The sequence below is a fragment of the Schistocerca serialis genome, chromosome 7, assembly GCF_023864345.2.
Source record: "Schistocerca serialis cubense isolate TAMUIC-IGC-003099 chromosome 7, iqSchSeri2.2, whole genome shotgun sequence".
Lineage (NCBI taxonomy): Eukaryota > Metazoa > Arthropoda > Insecta > Orthoptera > Acrididae > Schistocerca > Schistocerca serialis.
Window position 1 is genome coordinate 69140033 of NC_064644.1, and position 12932 is coordinate 69152964.

At 41.6% G+C, this 12932-nt stretch overlaps 1 protein-coding gene across 1 annotated transcript; it reads left to right on the forward strand.

Moving 5' to 3' along the window:
• Positions 1–1297: 1297 nt before the first annotated feature.
• LOC126412428 (uncharacterized) lies at positions 1298–12705 on the forward strand. The gene is made up of 6 exons (XM_050082021.1): positions 1298–1383; positions 3397–3507; positions 3763–3899; positions 8184–8248; positions 8450–8533; positions 12535–12705. Exons 2-6 carry the CDS (start codon positions 3397–3399, stop codon positions 12657–12659), a joined length of 522 nt encoding a protein of 173 aa, XP_049937978.1. The 5' UTR covers positions 1298–1383; the 3' UTR covers positions 12660–12705.
• Positions 12706–12932: the final 227 nt, after the last annotated feature.

Below are 12932 nucleotides of genomic sequence, written 5' to 3' on the forward strand. Positions count from 1 at the left end.
TTCGAAGAAAAAGGGACCAAAAACTTTATTGGCTGAAATGGCACAGAAAACGTTCACCTTAGGCGAGTCACGTTCATACTGAGTTGTTTCCCGCGGATTCTCAGTGCCCCATGTACAGACATTGTGACGGTTGACTTTCCCGTTAGTGTGGAAAGTTGCTTCATCACTAAACACAATCTTTGAAACGAAAGATTCATCTGTTTCCATTTGAGCAAGGATAAAATCACAGAAATCGATTCTTTTAATCTTATCAGCTGCAGACAGTGCTTGAACCAATTTCAGACGATAAGGTTTCATAACTAACCTTTTTCGTAGGACTCTCCATACAGTTGATTGTGGAATTTGCAGCTCTCTGCTAGCTCTGCGAGTCGATTTTCCTGGGCTGCGAACAAATGTTTGCTGGATGCGTGCTACATTTTCATCACTCGTTCTCGGCCGTCCAGAACTTTTCCCTTTGCACAAGCACCCATTCTCTGTAAACTGTTTATACCAACGTTTAATACACCACCTATCAGGAGGTTTAACACCATACTTCGTTCAAAATGCACGCTGAACAACTATCGTCGATTCACTTCTGCCGTACTCAATAACACAAAAAGCTTTCTGTTGAGCCGTCGCCATCTTAGCATCAACTGACGCTGACGCCTAGTCAACAGCGCCTCAAGCGAACAAATGTACATCTAATTCGCCAACAGATAGTGCTTAGCTCTGCCTTTTGTCGTTGCAGAGTTTTAAATTCCTAAAGTTGTGGTATTCTTTTTGAATCACCCTGTATTTTGGCCACAGAGTGCAATCCTTGCTTTCTCCAGATATAATGTAGTAACATGATTACCGCTAGAAGATAGTATCTCAAAAGTAATTGTAAATCCGAAATATTGTTCCCCTAAATACACAGCCTCGAGATGTAGATATCTAAGAAGGAACTCTTACTGTACATAGCTACAATATCATTTTCTATGTAATCAATTGTACCCTTGCTATGAATAAATAAGTAATAAAACGATAATAATATATTTATTTTATGTCGCACATCTCCATGATTAACTAAATAGAGGGAAAGATCTTAACGCGAAATAACAAGGCTCAAAATCTGTATTCATTACTTACAGATACATACCTGTATTTCCGTATCAAGTGTAAGTATTTAACTTAGCTGTTCGCAGCTGTACCATCGGTAATGCCCTGTTGTCTCTTTGTGAAAACTGATCGCAGTCAAACAAGTACTTACGTCATCACCAAATCCACATCTGGCGTACGCCTTCTGCCTTTCAGTATGTTCAGCTGGTCGTGGGGCTTTATCAGGAAGAGGGACTTACAAATCATACGGTATATAAAAGGAGTATTGATGTGTTTTGGTTGCACTTTGACAAAGCAGAGCTGACAGTAAGTAACTCTCTGTTTTCCTGGCGCTGAATGTTTCCGATTCGTTTCTCCTAAAGTGCGGTGTTAGATAGATATATACGTTGTGGGTTTACAACATAGAGCACTAATAATTGTACTGGGCACGTACTTCAAATGTTCACAAGCACCATGGAGACTATATCTAGACGAAGTGACGTACTTGATTATACTGGTCTACCACTGATTAAGTAGCTGGTATAAGTCTGAGACGGTTATGTTGATTCATCTTAGGCAGTAGCATTATGCTTACTTAAACTGTAAAATTAGTGTAAAAGCTAAGTTCTTAGAAGCGATGCTGAATTTTACATCTTTTAATATGTATTCTATGTGTTAGTCTCTTTCCATGCAGTTATCTCTTTCGATTGTCACACACTAACAACGGCATTGTGAGTTGCTAGTTACAGTAAAGATACTTTTAAATAAAGCTTACCATTTACCATTAGATTTTCTACTATGCTGCACAGAAAATCCTTGTTCTATGACTAAAGCAATTAACTAAGTGACTGTGACACTAATATGTTCCAAACCTTCTCGATATAGCCTAACATTATTTAGCGTATCACATTTTCCTTTCGTTTTAAGTAAATATTAGTTATTAGTGCTGTTAGTTACAGGAAAGATACCTTTCAATAAAGATTATCGATTAACAATTTTTCGACTATTGTGATAACTAAGAAAGAAAAATTTCTGAGAAGTTTATGTAATCTCTTTGGTTATTGGAGATTATAGAAATATTTGAAAACATGTATTTACAGTTCAGGTTGTCATTTACTATTTATTTTCTCTTTTCTCTTCATTGGCAGCCCATTCGAATTCCTCCATTACATCCAATGGATATGATTTTTTGAAGTTATGGAATATACAGGTTTCTCAGTATTCTCTGTCCTCCTCCTATGTCTAATGGCTCGCATAATTGAAAATGTAGCTTAAGAAACTAACGTTTATGGTCACGAGAATTACTTAATCAACTCGTTTCTGTTATAGCGCAGACAGGCAAAGGATTCACAGTTTGACCCAATACGCTGTGCGCCTGGACGTTTGCTTTAAAAGCTCTCACAGAAAAATTCCACAGCTTTTGTCTGTCCTCATTGAAAATGCACGACTCTGTTCTGCAATGGGGTAGTTATTTGCGGTGCTATTGTCTTTGTTAATTGTTAAAATATTAACGTATTGTCAGGTCGGCACGACTCGTTTCTGCTACTACACACCACAGAGGCCGTAATGTAAAACCCATGATCGCAGTTTAACACAAATTCTCTCTCTCTCTCTCTCTCTCTCTCTCTCTCTCTCTCTCTATATATATATATATATATATATATATATATATATATATATATATATATATATATATAAAAACTGATGAGACTGTAGCGATCACTTATTGACGTGTTTCCTTTGGCCACTTGAGATCTCTGACCACTGATCAAATTTTATGGTTTATCTGAAGTTTCACCAACGTGGTTGGCAAGCAAAGCCACAGATTTACTTTTGATTGTTGGTGACCATGGCTGGAGTTCATCATCAACTGTGGAAGGAGAATCCTCCATCTGGCGAAGGTGAAATGTGAGATAATAACCGTCGACAGAAGATCCTGAGAAAAGCACCAAAACAGCCAGGACGATTTCATGTGTGTTGCTGTGTCTGACTTTGTGTTTCAGATTCATGAAATTATCATTCTCTTTATTCCAACAGTACCAAGAAGGACCTCTCGAATTTCAGTCGAAACTTAAAATCCCCTGAAATTTTATAACATATACCAATTTCCATTCACTGGTTTACAGCGAATCACGAAATATTAAAATTTTTTCTACTTTATGTCTTTATTCTATTTGATACGGTAAGTCTGCTGAAGATGAATTTATCTATGTTCATGGCCACGCTTTAAAATCCCTGTAAACACAAGAGTAATCGTACGGTGAATGTAAAGACTGTACCTCTCTACCACACACGAAGTCTGACCTTGGGACCCTCTAGCTGCTACCTGTTCTTGTGCAGATGATGGCTTCCTCTGTGATGATGCTGGTGCCGCTGCTCTTGGCTGGGCACGTCCTGGCTAAGTCCTGCACCCTGTCGGACGCCTCCACAGAGACTTTCAACGTCACCACAGTGAGTACCAGACGCCTGGCTGTCTGCTTGTGTCCAGACACCCTGCGACACAATGCACAGCAGTATAGGCTACTCCTCGAGCTGCCCTCACGATCTCCAGAGCAGAGCAATATGTGTTTTGTACATCCTCCAGACTGTAGCACCTATGTAAAACAGTATCAGTGTGTAGCATTAAGTTAAATTTCTGTTAGGTGTACTAGAAGCTCTAGCGAGACTGTGCAATAGATGCAGACGTGCTGTGTGTGTTGTCCGCAGGCCCACAAGACGTGGTACCAGCAATACCGTTACCACTCGAAAGAGGTGAACCGCCTGGGCTGCCTCATCCTCACACAGGATCCTGGCGAGGCTGCTAACCAGATGACGCTCAGTGGCGCCTTCAGCAGGGACCCGTCGTGAGTACCCCTATACGCGAAAATTCAGCATCTCGCAGGCATGTCAGCTAGCAATGGCACTAAAACCAGAATTAAAACTTTGGGCTTCTTACCACACTGACAATGAGACACCTGATGTTCGCCGCCAGAATCTTGTTACGTTGTGCAACAGCGAATGTCTCTTCCCTCTCACCGCGCCCCTCGGCCTTCTGTTAGCGAATAACTCATGGTGCAACCGTATTACTTAAGCTGATGGCCACATCCAGTGTACATTAGCTGCAGATACGTGGTCAAAGCTAACGTCCTGCCATGTTGTTGTTGTGGTCTTCAGTCCTCAGACTGGTTTGATGCAGCTCTCCATACTACTCTATCCTGTGCAAGCCTCTTCAGTACATTAGCTGCAGATACGTGGTCAAAGCTAACTTCCTGCCATGTTGTTTTTGTGGTCTTCAGTCCTCAGATTGGTTTGATGCAGCTCTCCATGCTACTCTATCCTGTGCAAGCCTCTTCATCTCCCAGTACCTACTGCAGCCTACATCCTTCTGAATCTGCTTAGTGTATTCATCTCTTGGTCTCCCTCTACGATTTTGACGCTCCACGCTGCTCTCCAGTACTAAATTTGAGATCCTTTGATGCCTCAGAACATGTCCTACCAACCGATCCCTTCAACTTGTCAAGTTGTGCCACAAACTCCTATCCGCCCCAATTCTATTCAATACCTCTTCATTAGTTATGTGATCTACCCATCTAATCTTCAGCATTCTTCTGTAGCACCACATTTCAAAAGTTTCTATTCTCTTCTTGTCTAAACTATTTATCGTCCATGTTTCACTTCCATACATGGCTACACTCCATGCAAATATTTTCAGAAACGACTTCCTGACGCTTAAATCAATACTCGATGTTAACAAATTATTCTTCCTCAGAAACACTTTCCTTGCCATTGTCAGTCTATATTTTATATCCTCTCTACTTCGACAATCATCAGTTATTTTGCTCCCCAAATAGCAAAACTCCTTTACTACTTTAAGTGTCTCATTTCATACGCTGAAGCAAAAATTTCCCTGCCCCGACTGCAAAGAAAAGATTCATAGCTGGATAAATGACTGCGAATACTTAGGAAAAAAGGTCTTCCGATGAAGATGGAAAATTATAGTTACCCGTGAAATAGATATCATCAAGTAAAACGTTAATGGGGACATGCCAACAAATGCTTGAACGCTGCACCTCCGGAATACCATTCGACTACATCACGTCTGCAGGCTCTCGAGTAATTTGAGAAGAGACAAACAACGCACAGAGTGAACCAAAACATCACCAATGAGATATGAAAAATTATTATGAGATATTTTAGATTTATGTTCTACGGCGATTCCTTTCAGAGTAATAATGCAGGATTCATTCATTCGGTTTTATTACCCAAACCACAGTTTGTTCTGAAGTACTAGCTGCACATAAATGAGGAAGCATGTAATACGTTATCACCAGAATGTGCGACAACAGAGAATAATGCAACAATGCTCAGACGAAACACATACACTTTTACCACAATGTGGTCAATCTGTTTAATGAACTCTGTGAATCCTAACACTCTTGCACTTCGGCAAACTCAACAGCGGCAAAGGTATTCATACTGCTATGTAGCACCGATAACGTGTAGGTAAAACTGACGTAAAACAGATACCAGTCTGAGAATAGCAGTGCTGAATGCAGGCTTGAGGGCAAAGAGCAAAATGGCCAGCTGCAAGTACTATGAGCAACTGGAATTTTTTTTTTTATTTTTCAAATAAGACGAACACCAAAAACTGTCGTCATCTGCACTGTTGATTTTATTTTCAGTGAAATTTAGATGGATAAGAAATCTCAAGAACTGCAGTTTTTCTGTGACGGGCAACTAATATCAAACTACTCAGAATTGATTTCGGTGTAGTCGAGTTCATTCTGTGCAATATACCCTGTTATAAACTTAAAGACGAAAGCAACTTTCGCATGATGTGTCAGTGCAAAGTAAAACAGGCCGATGAAAATCGAATGATAGAACTGCTACAACTTGGTACAGGAGGTAACTGGGAGAAACACACAATGAGACGAACAGAAACGACACTTTTATTCGAAGGCAATAATTACACAGTCACCTCTATTCTTGATGGTCTGTTGGATATTACAAAAGGCGGTACATGGTTCTTACTATGGTTGTGTGATCACTACGAACTGCAGTGCATATCTGCAACGTCCTCCCATTATGGCTACAAGGTTGGTAAGAATTTCTCTCGGTAAGGTGCTCCATTCCTCGACTAGCGCGGTTGACAAATGAAGGGTGATAGTTTGTGAATGTTGACATGCTACAACACGTCTCACACATGTTCTCGGTAGTATTTACGTCGGGGCTACGTGCACGGCAATCTATCAGCCGAGTATCCTCTCGTTCCGGGAGCTCATCCACCTGTGTTGTTCGATGTGGTATTGTCACCCACAAAATGAGGTCAAAAACGGACGCACAGATGGTGAAGGACTACAGTGTTACAATAATGTTAAAGTTCCTGGCAGATTAAAACTGCTTGCCGGACCAAGACTCGAACTCGAGACTTTTGCCTTTCGCGGGCAAGTGCTCTAACAAATGAGCTACCCAAGCACGACTCGCGACATGTCCTCACAGCTTCAATTCTGCCAGTACCTCGTCTCCTACTTTCCAAACTTCAAAGAGACTCCTCTGCGGACCTTCCAGAACCAGCACTCCTGGAAGAAAGGTTTTTGTTGAAACATGGCTTAACCACAGTCTGTGAAGAGTGCGCTGATGTGAAACTTCCTCGCAGATTAAAACTGTGTGCCAGACAGAGACTCGAACTCCAGACCTTCACCTTTTGCGGAAAAGTGCTCTACCGACTGAGCTACCCAAGCACGACTCGCGACACCTCCTCACAGCTTCAGTTCTGTCACTGCCTCGTCTCCTACCTTCCAAGCTTCACAGAAGCTCTTCTGTGAAGATACAATAATGTTGATCGGTGAGTACTTCCCGCACCATAACGTTCATTTTCGGCAATATTCCTGACTGCATTACGTCTTCCTACTTCTCTCCATATGAGGTAGGTCCAGCATCGTTTTACGGGATCGTTTCGGTGGTCCACAAATTATGGCATGGGAAGGCATAATGCTGCATGGACGTACTGACCACTCATCAGTCAACCTTGCAAATCACTGGTGCCCCATGTGCGTCTTTTAAGGCGTGCATTTAGCCCTGACTTCATGTTTAAGGCTGACATTGCGTAAACTGCGAATTGTGCAGGTGGAGGAGGTCTTGAAACGAGAGAACGTTCAGGCCATGGATTGGTCTGCACGTTAGCCCCATTTAAGTTCTATCGAATACGCTTACGATGCGTTGGAAGGGAGGGAGGAAGGGCGGTGGGGGTATTGCAGCACGTTCACGTGTGCACCAACTACCGTGCACCAGTTGACAGTCTCGCTGGTCGAGGAATGGAACACCGCACCATACTCACTTAATACTGTCTTTGTGGCTACCATGAGACCACGTTGCAGAGAATGCTTGCTGATTGAGGTGATCTCACCAACCCGATAAGAAACATGTACTGCCATTCGTAAAGTTCAGGGAACCATCTTTAATCACGGTTCATTTCAGTGTGGTTATTGTCTTCGAATAAAAGTATCATCTCAATGTGTCTCATTGCGTAATTCTGTCAGCTACATTCTGCACTATACTGCGGCAGTTCTAAGTATGTTCCAAGTTTCAGCGAGCCGTGTTACTTGTCAGTGACACATCACGTTGAAGTTGCTTTCGCCTTTAAGATTAGCAGGATGTTTCGACATCGTCTACAATGACAGAAAATTTGAAACCTCAAAATTGAGGTGGAGAATTAGCTCATACAGTAGATAGGCAGTGTACATATAAAATACAATTTTATTCAATCGTTTGTGGAGAATAGTAAAGTTAAAGAGATAAAACTGCAAAGAAACAGAGTAACATATAGTAATACTAAACTTCCAAGTCTTGCCTGCTGTACGATTAACCTTACATGTGATGAGGCGTCGTTTGAGTTTCAATGACGGCTGTGGTAACGAGCAACCGTATTTTATATGTTTTCTTCTGGGCTAATGTGGCACTTCTCTGACAGACTATATTTCTTGCTGAAAATATATCGCTAAGCTTGATGCACCATACCCAGTGGAGTACCTTAGCAAGATCAAAAAAGCTCCGTGTGCATAGGTCTGCCCTTCTGCAACGCTTTTGTGTCATTAAACCGGTAGTGTTTTGCAGCCGATTTAAAAATCACTATGACGGCCTAATTTCAGAGCTGCTGTCACGGCCGATGTCACTATCGAGGGAAACCGCCTTCACAGTACCTACTACGGAAAGTGTAAGTATTTAGGACATGGTGAGACTAACATACGTCCTTGACAAATTCTGAAATTCACTACAGGATTCCATATTTTCCGAAAACAATAATAGTCTTCATTATGTCTACGATATATTTGTTATCAATTTCGTATTTTTTTTTTTTTTTTTTTTTTTTACTCTCGTGGAAGTTTTCTTTACCAGTCTCACATGTCTGTTCTAGACGGTGAATTATTGACCGCTGAACGTAACCTCGTGTATGGAAGCGCAGACATTTTCATTGAACACTTCTGCATGGAAACTGGAGGTAAGTTGCACAAAAAGCTGCATAGTGAACTCACACTTTTGTAGAAGCCTCTATATTATATACGCATATACAGTGCAACAAATATTGAACACGTAACCAATATCGCAGAGAGTAAACAATGATTCTGGGGTTCACATCTCAATTTCTTTCATCTGTCTATTAATTACTTCGCCAAAAGTATGGCATTTTGCATAGTTTTGTACAGCACAGGATCTTTTAGTAAATAAGAAAAATTACCAAAGTGCTTAAGTTTAGATCTACATCTGCACTGCGTAAGTCACTTTTTGGTAGATGGTGCGTGGTGCTTTGAGTACTTTCAGTTCCCTTCTTTTCCTGTTCCGAATTATTTCATATAGCTCCGTATGTGCTCGGATTTCCTGACCTTTCATATCGTAGACATCTTCAACGTTAAGAATATAGCTTATGAACATACATACTACCTGAGGACGCTTGCCGTATTTACGTTACTGGGAAGAGAAAATTGTATAAGTGCTCGTAATATAAGATTCGAGTTGATGTTTTGATATAAGTTAATTTCGTTTACGTATTTAATCGATCGGGTTCCTCACATAGGATTCGATAGATTAACAAATTCAAGTCAGGTAGCAGAAGAAATTTATTCGTTTACGTACATACAAAATTTAAATAAAGCGGAATTTGCTCTAAACCAACGAAATGCCGCAGCAGTTATGCTCCCCTGGGACGGCTTCTCGTTGCAAGAATGAGGACAACGTATACATTGATGCAGATGTCTCGTTGGCTGTATTTCTCCCAGCTCACGCAATGTTATCCCTTTTAAGTACTCCTATTTCGTTAGGCAGTTCTTTGATTTTCCAACGCCCGTGTGGAACCAGTTAAGCTTTCTCCATGTGATCCAGTCCAAGTTATGTCAGGCTGGTAAACATTCTGCAGGCTTTACCCCAGCTTGGAGCTGTCTTATCTTAGGTGCCCACATATTTCATTGCTTTCTTGGCTTAGATATGTAGTGCAGATCTCTTCCAAGACGTCATCCAGGATCTGGGTGGGGTATATCTATACAGCTAGTGCTTCTAATTTTTTTCGACTTTCTTCCTTTGGGCATTTTCGGCTACTTCCTGGCGCATGTCAGGTAAAGCAGTGTCTCTACGCACTACAGTTTATCAACAGAAGCTGGTTTGACACAGCCAGTAACTAGCCTTCCATTTTCAGCGAGGTCACTATAATACTCCTCCTCTGGGCAGATTTATACCACACCGGCCAGGCATACTCACCATTTGTCTGTAATAAGAGCTGATAACCATGTCTACACTGACGCTATATGCCACATCATTCGCCCGTCATAGAAAGAATGTTTCTAAATGGGACACCCCTTCACTCAGCTTTTGACCACTCAATTTATTTTCCTTAATATAACAGAGACAATGTTTATACACGTGTATAGCTTTCGGACATTCATCGTAGGTGATTCACCATACTGTGCCCACTATTCAACATCTTGATTAACACACTTCATATATACACTGATAAGCCAAAACTTTATGACCACCTACTTAACAGTCTTTGTCACGAAATACATCACTCATTATGCGTGTCAGCGATTCAACAGTTTGTTGGTAAGTTTGTGGTGGTATGTGCCATTGGATGTCTACACACAAGTCATGTACTCGTAATTCGCATGAATCAGTGGCCGCTGATCTGAGTACCGGATAACGGCGCCCGGTATGGACCCAAGTGGATTCCATAAGACTTGCATCAGGCGAATTTGGTTGCAGAGACACCAACGTGAGGTCACTATAATGCTCCTCACACCACTTTATCACGGTTCTGCATCCTAGACACGAATAATTATACCTCTGAAAGATGATATCGCCGTCGGGGAAGACATCACGCATGAAGTGATGAAGGTGGTTCACAGTTGTCAGCCTGTCTTCGGTTACCACCACAGGCCCCATGCAAGCGCAGGAGAATGTCTCCCATAGCGCAATACTGTTCCCACCAGCCTGCGTCTGTAACGCGTTGCATGCGCTCGAACCATTTTTCGCCTCGATGACAGTGTTTGTGGAGACGAACATCGACCTACTGTAGCAAATATGTGATTCACCCGAAGAGCCGACACGTTTCTTTTGATCGACGGTCTAATGCCGATGGTTCCATGCCCACTGCAATAGTAATTGACGATGCCGTTGGGTCAACATGTGAAAACGTAGTGGTGGTCTGTTGTGGAGGCCCATGTTCAAAAAAGCACGATGAACGCTTGTGCGTGCACGAGCATTGTGCTCATTCGGCAGAGATGTCACTCACCATCTATACTTTACAGAGAGAACAAGCCTCTGAATTCCACGTTCTGTGGAGAATCGTTAATGTTCAACCATTTAACCTGGTGACTGTTTCACTGTTCTTCCACCCATTTTCGTAGATTCTCATGGCAGTAGCATGTGCACATTCTACCAGCTTCACCATTTTCGATACACTCGTTCACAGGCACTGCGTAATAATAATCTGCTCATTGTCAGAGCTGCCTATCTCAGTGGATTTCCCAATTTGCAGCCCATATCTTCGCTACGGTGATCTGCCGTCCATGTCTGCTGCTCCGCTTACATACTTTTGTTACCGCCTCAAGTGTCCGCAACGCCATCAGGCAGCATCCAACGTCGCGCTGCATGCTGCAAGTTAACCAAGTTGCTCAAATAGTGGGCCAAAGTGCTCTTACCTGTGTCGGAATGGCTGGTGTAATCACGTATCCGCTGCTGGCTGTGGTGATAGTGGAGCTGATAAACTGGATGCCGGGTCCACGGAAGTAGGTGGATTTCCACTAGTAGGTCATAAAAGTGGATGAGAGATTCATTCATTTATTCCCCCAGGTACAGTGGCCGTGTTTTCGTAGCAGGCGGCTGCGTTCAGTGGCCATCCCTGGAGTGTGGAGTGTTGTTGAATTCAGCATGTGGACTTTGATGGCACAGACTGCTCACCGTTCTAAGCAAGTTGCAAAGTCACGTCGGCAGTTCTAGGGCGAAGATGGTGTCAGAACGCAACATGGGGCGGTAGGCCTCTGCGCCGGTCTCTACAGAAGTCTGCGAATGGTGTCACTCTCGATTTTAAAAAGATGTAGCATATTCGGTTCTGCACGTCTAGGAGTGCTACTCCATTGGTAAGTGTGACCCATGGCGAGGAAATAGTAAATAGGGTGCAAACTTCAAAATTATTAGGTATCCATACTGATGAGAACTTAAATTAGAAAAACTAAATTTTGGAATTGCTAAAAGAACTTACTATATTTCCACCTAGAACCATTCAAAATTTTGGGGAGAAACAAACCAGTAAGTAGACATGGTTTGCATATTATCATTGAGTAATGTATATGGGACAATATTCTGGGGAAACTCGTCTTTAAAAAAGAAAGTCTTAATTGCACAAACACGTGATGCACATGACGTCAATACGAGAAGGAAAAATGACATTAGTTACGCCTCATCAGGGTTGCCTTAGCACAAAAATCGATTCCCAGTTTCCGCAGCTAAAATGTTTGATAACTTTCCCACTAATATAAAATGCCTGGTAGAGCGGAAAGTGAAATCTAAAAACAAACTAAAAAAGTTTCTCCTTGAAAACCTATTCTGCTCCGTAGAACAATTACCATTATTGTAATGTCTAAAAATGTGGCGGTTAGGAATTTATATCTCGCATGTATATACTTCATTAAAAAAATTAAAAAAACTTATTTGTACTAAGCATGTAGCCGTATTTACACATTGATTTGTAATGTCAACGAATCGTCCCACATGATTACGATATGTCGCGCAAATGGTCAGCGGAATATGAATCTAACTAATTCACCATCAAAATACCACAGAGAAATTTGCATAAGACGAATATCTCTGTCATTCCTTCCGTGGTTTTTGGTCACTTCGTTCGATTTCCTTCATTTCGTTTTCTTCCATTACAACTCGTCTAACTTTATTTCAGAACATATTCATCGGATTAACTGTTGCATCTACCATATTAGTTTTTTAAATTTTTTTCAGATGAGATGACATTCATCTTTACTACCGCCAAGAAGCCGAGTAAACAGCTGGTCAACCAGATATGGAAAGAGGTCGACGCTCGCCCTGAAATCGATAGATCTAAATTCGAGAAAGTTAAATGTTAAAGACACACGTCTCTCAAAGTAAATAAATGAAATTTTGTTCAAGAAATCAGAGTGTATTTTTTCCCTGGTCCTTACCCTCTTAATTTATCAGGTTTGGTACGACTGTATTTCATATTCCACGGTGGCGTAGCTTCAGTGTTCCATAACTCTTGACGTATGTTTCTCACAATATGCACATGATATTAACATGAAAGTCGAATTTCGTCATCCTTCCGCTATATTTTGCTCAAATATTAAGCAAATTCCACACCTTGGAGATCAAGATCACCGTGA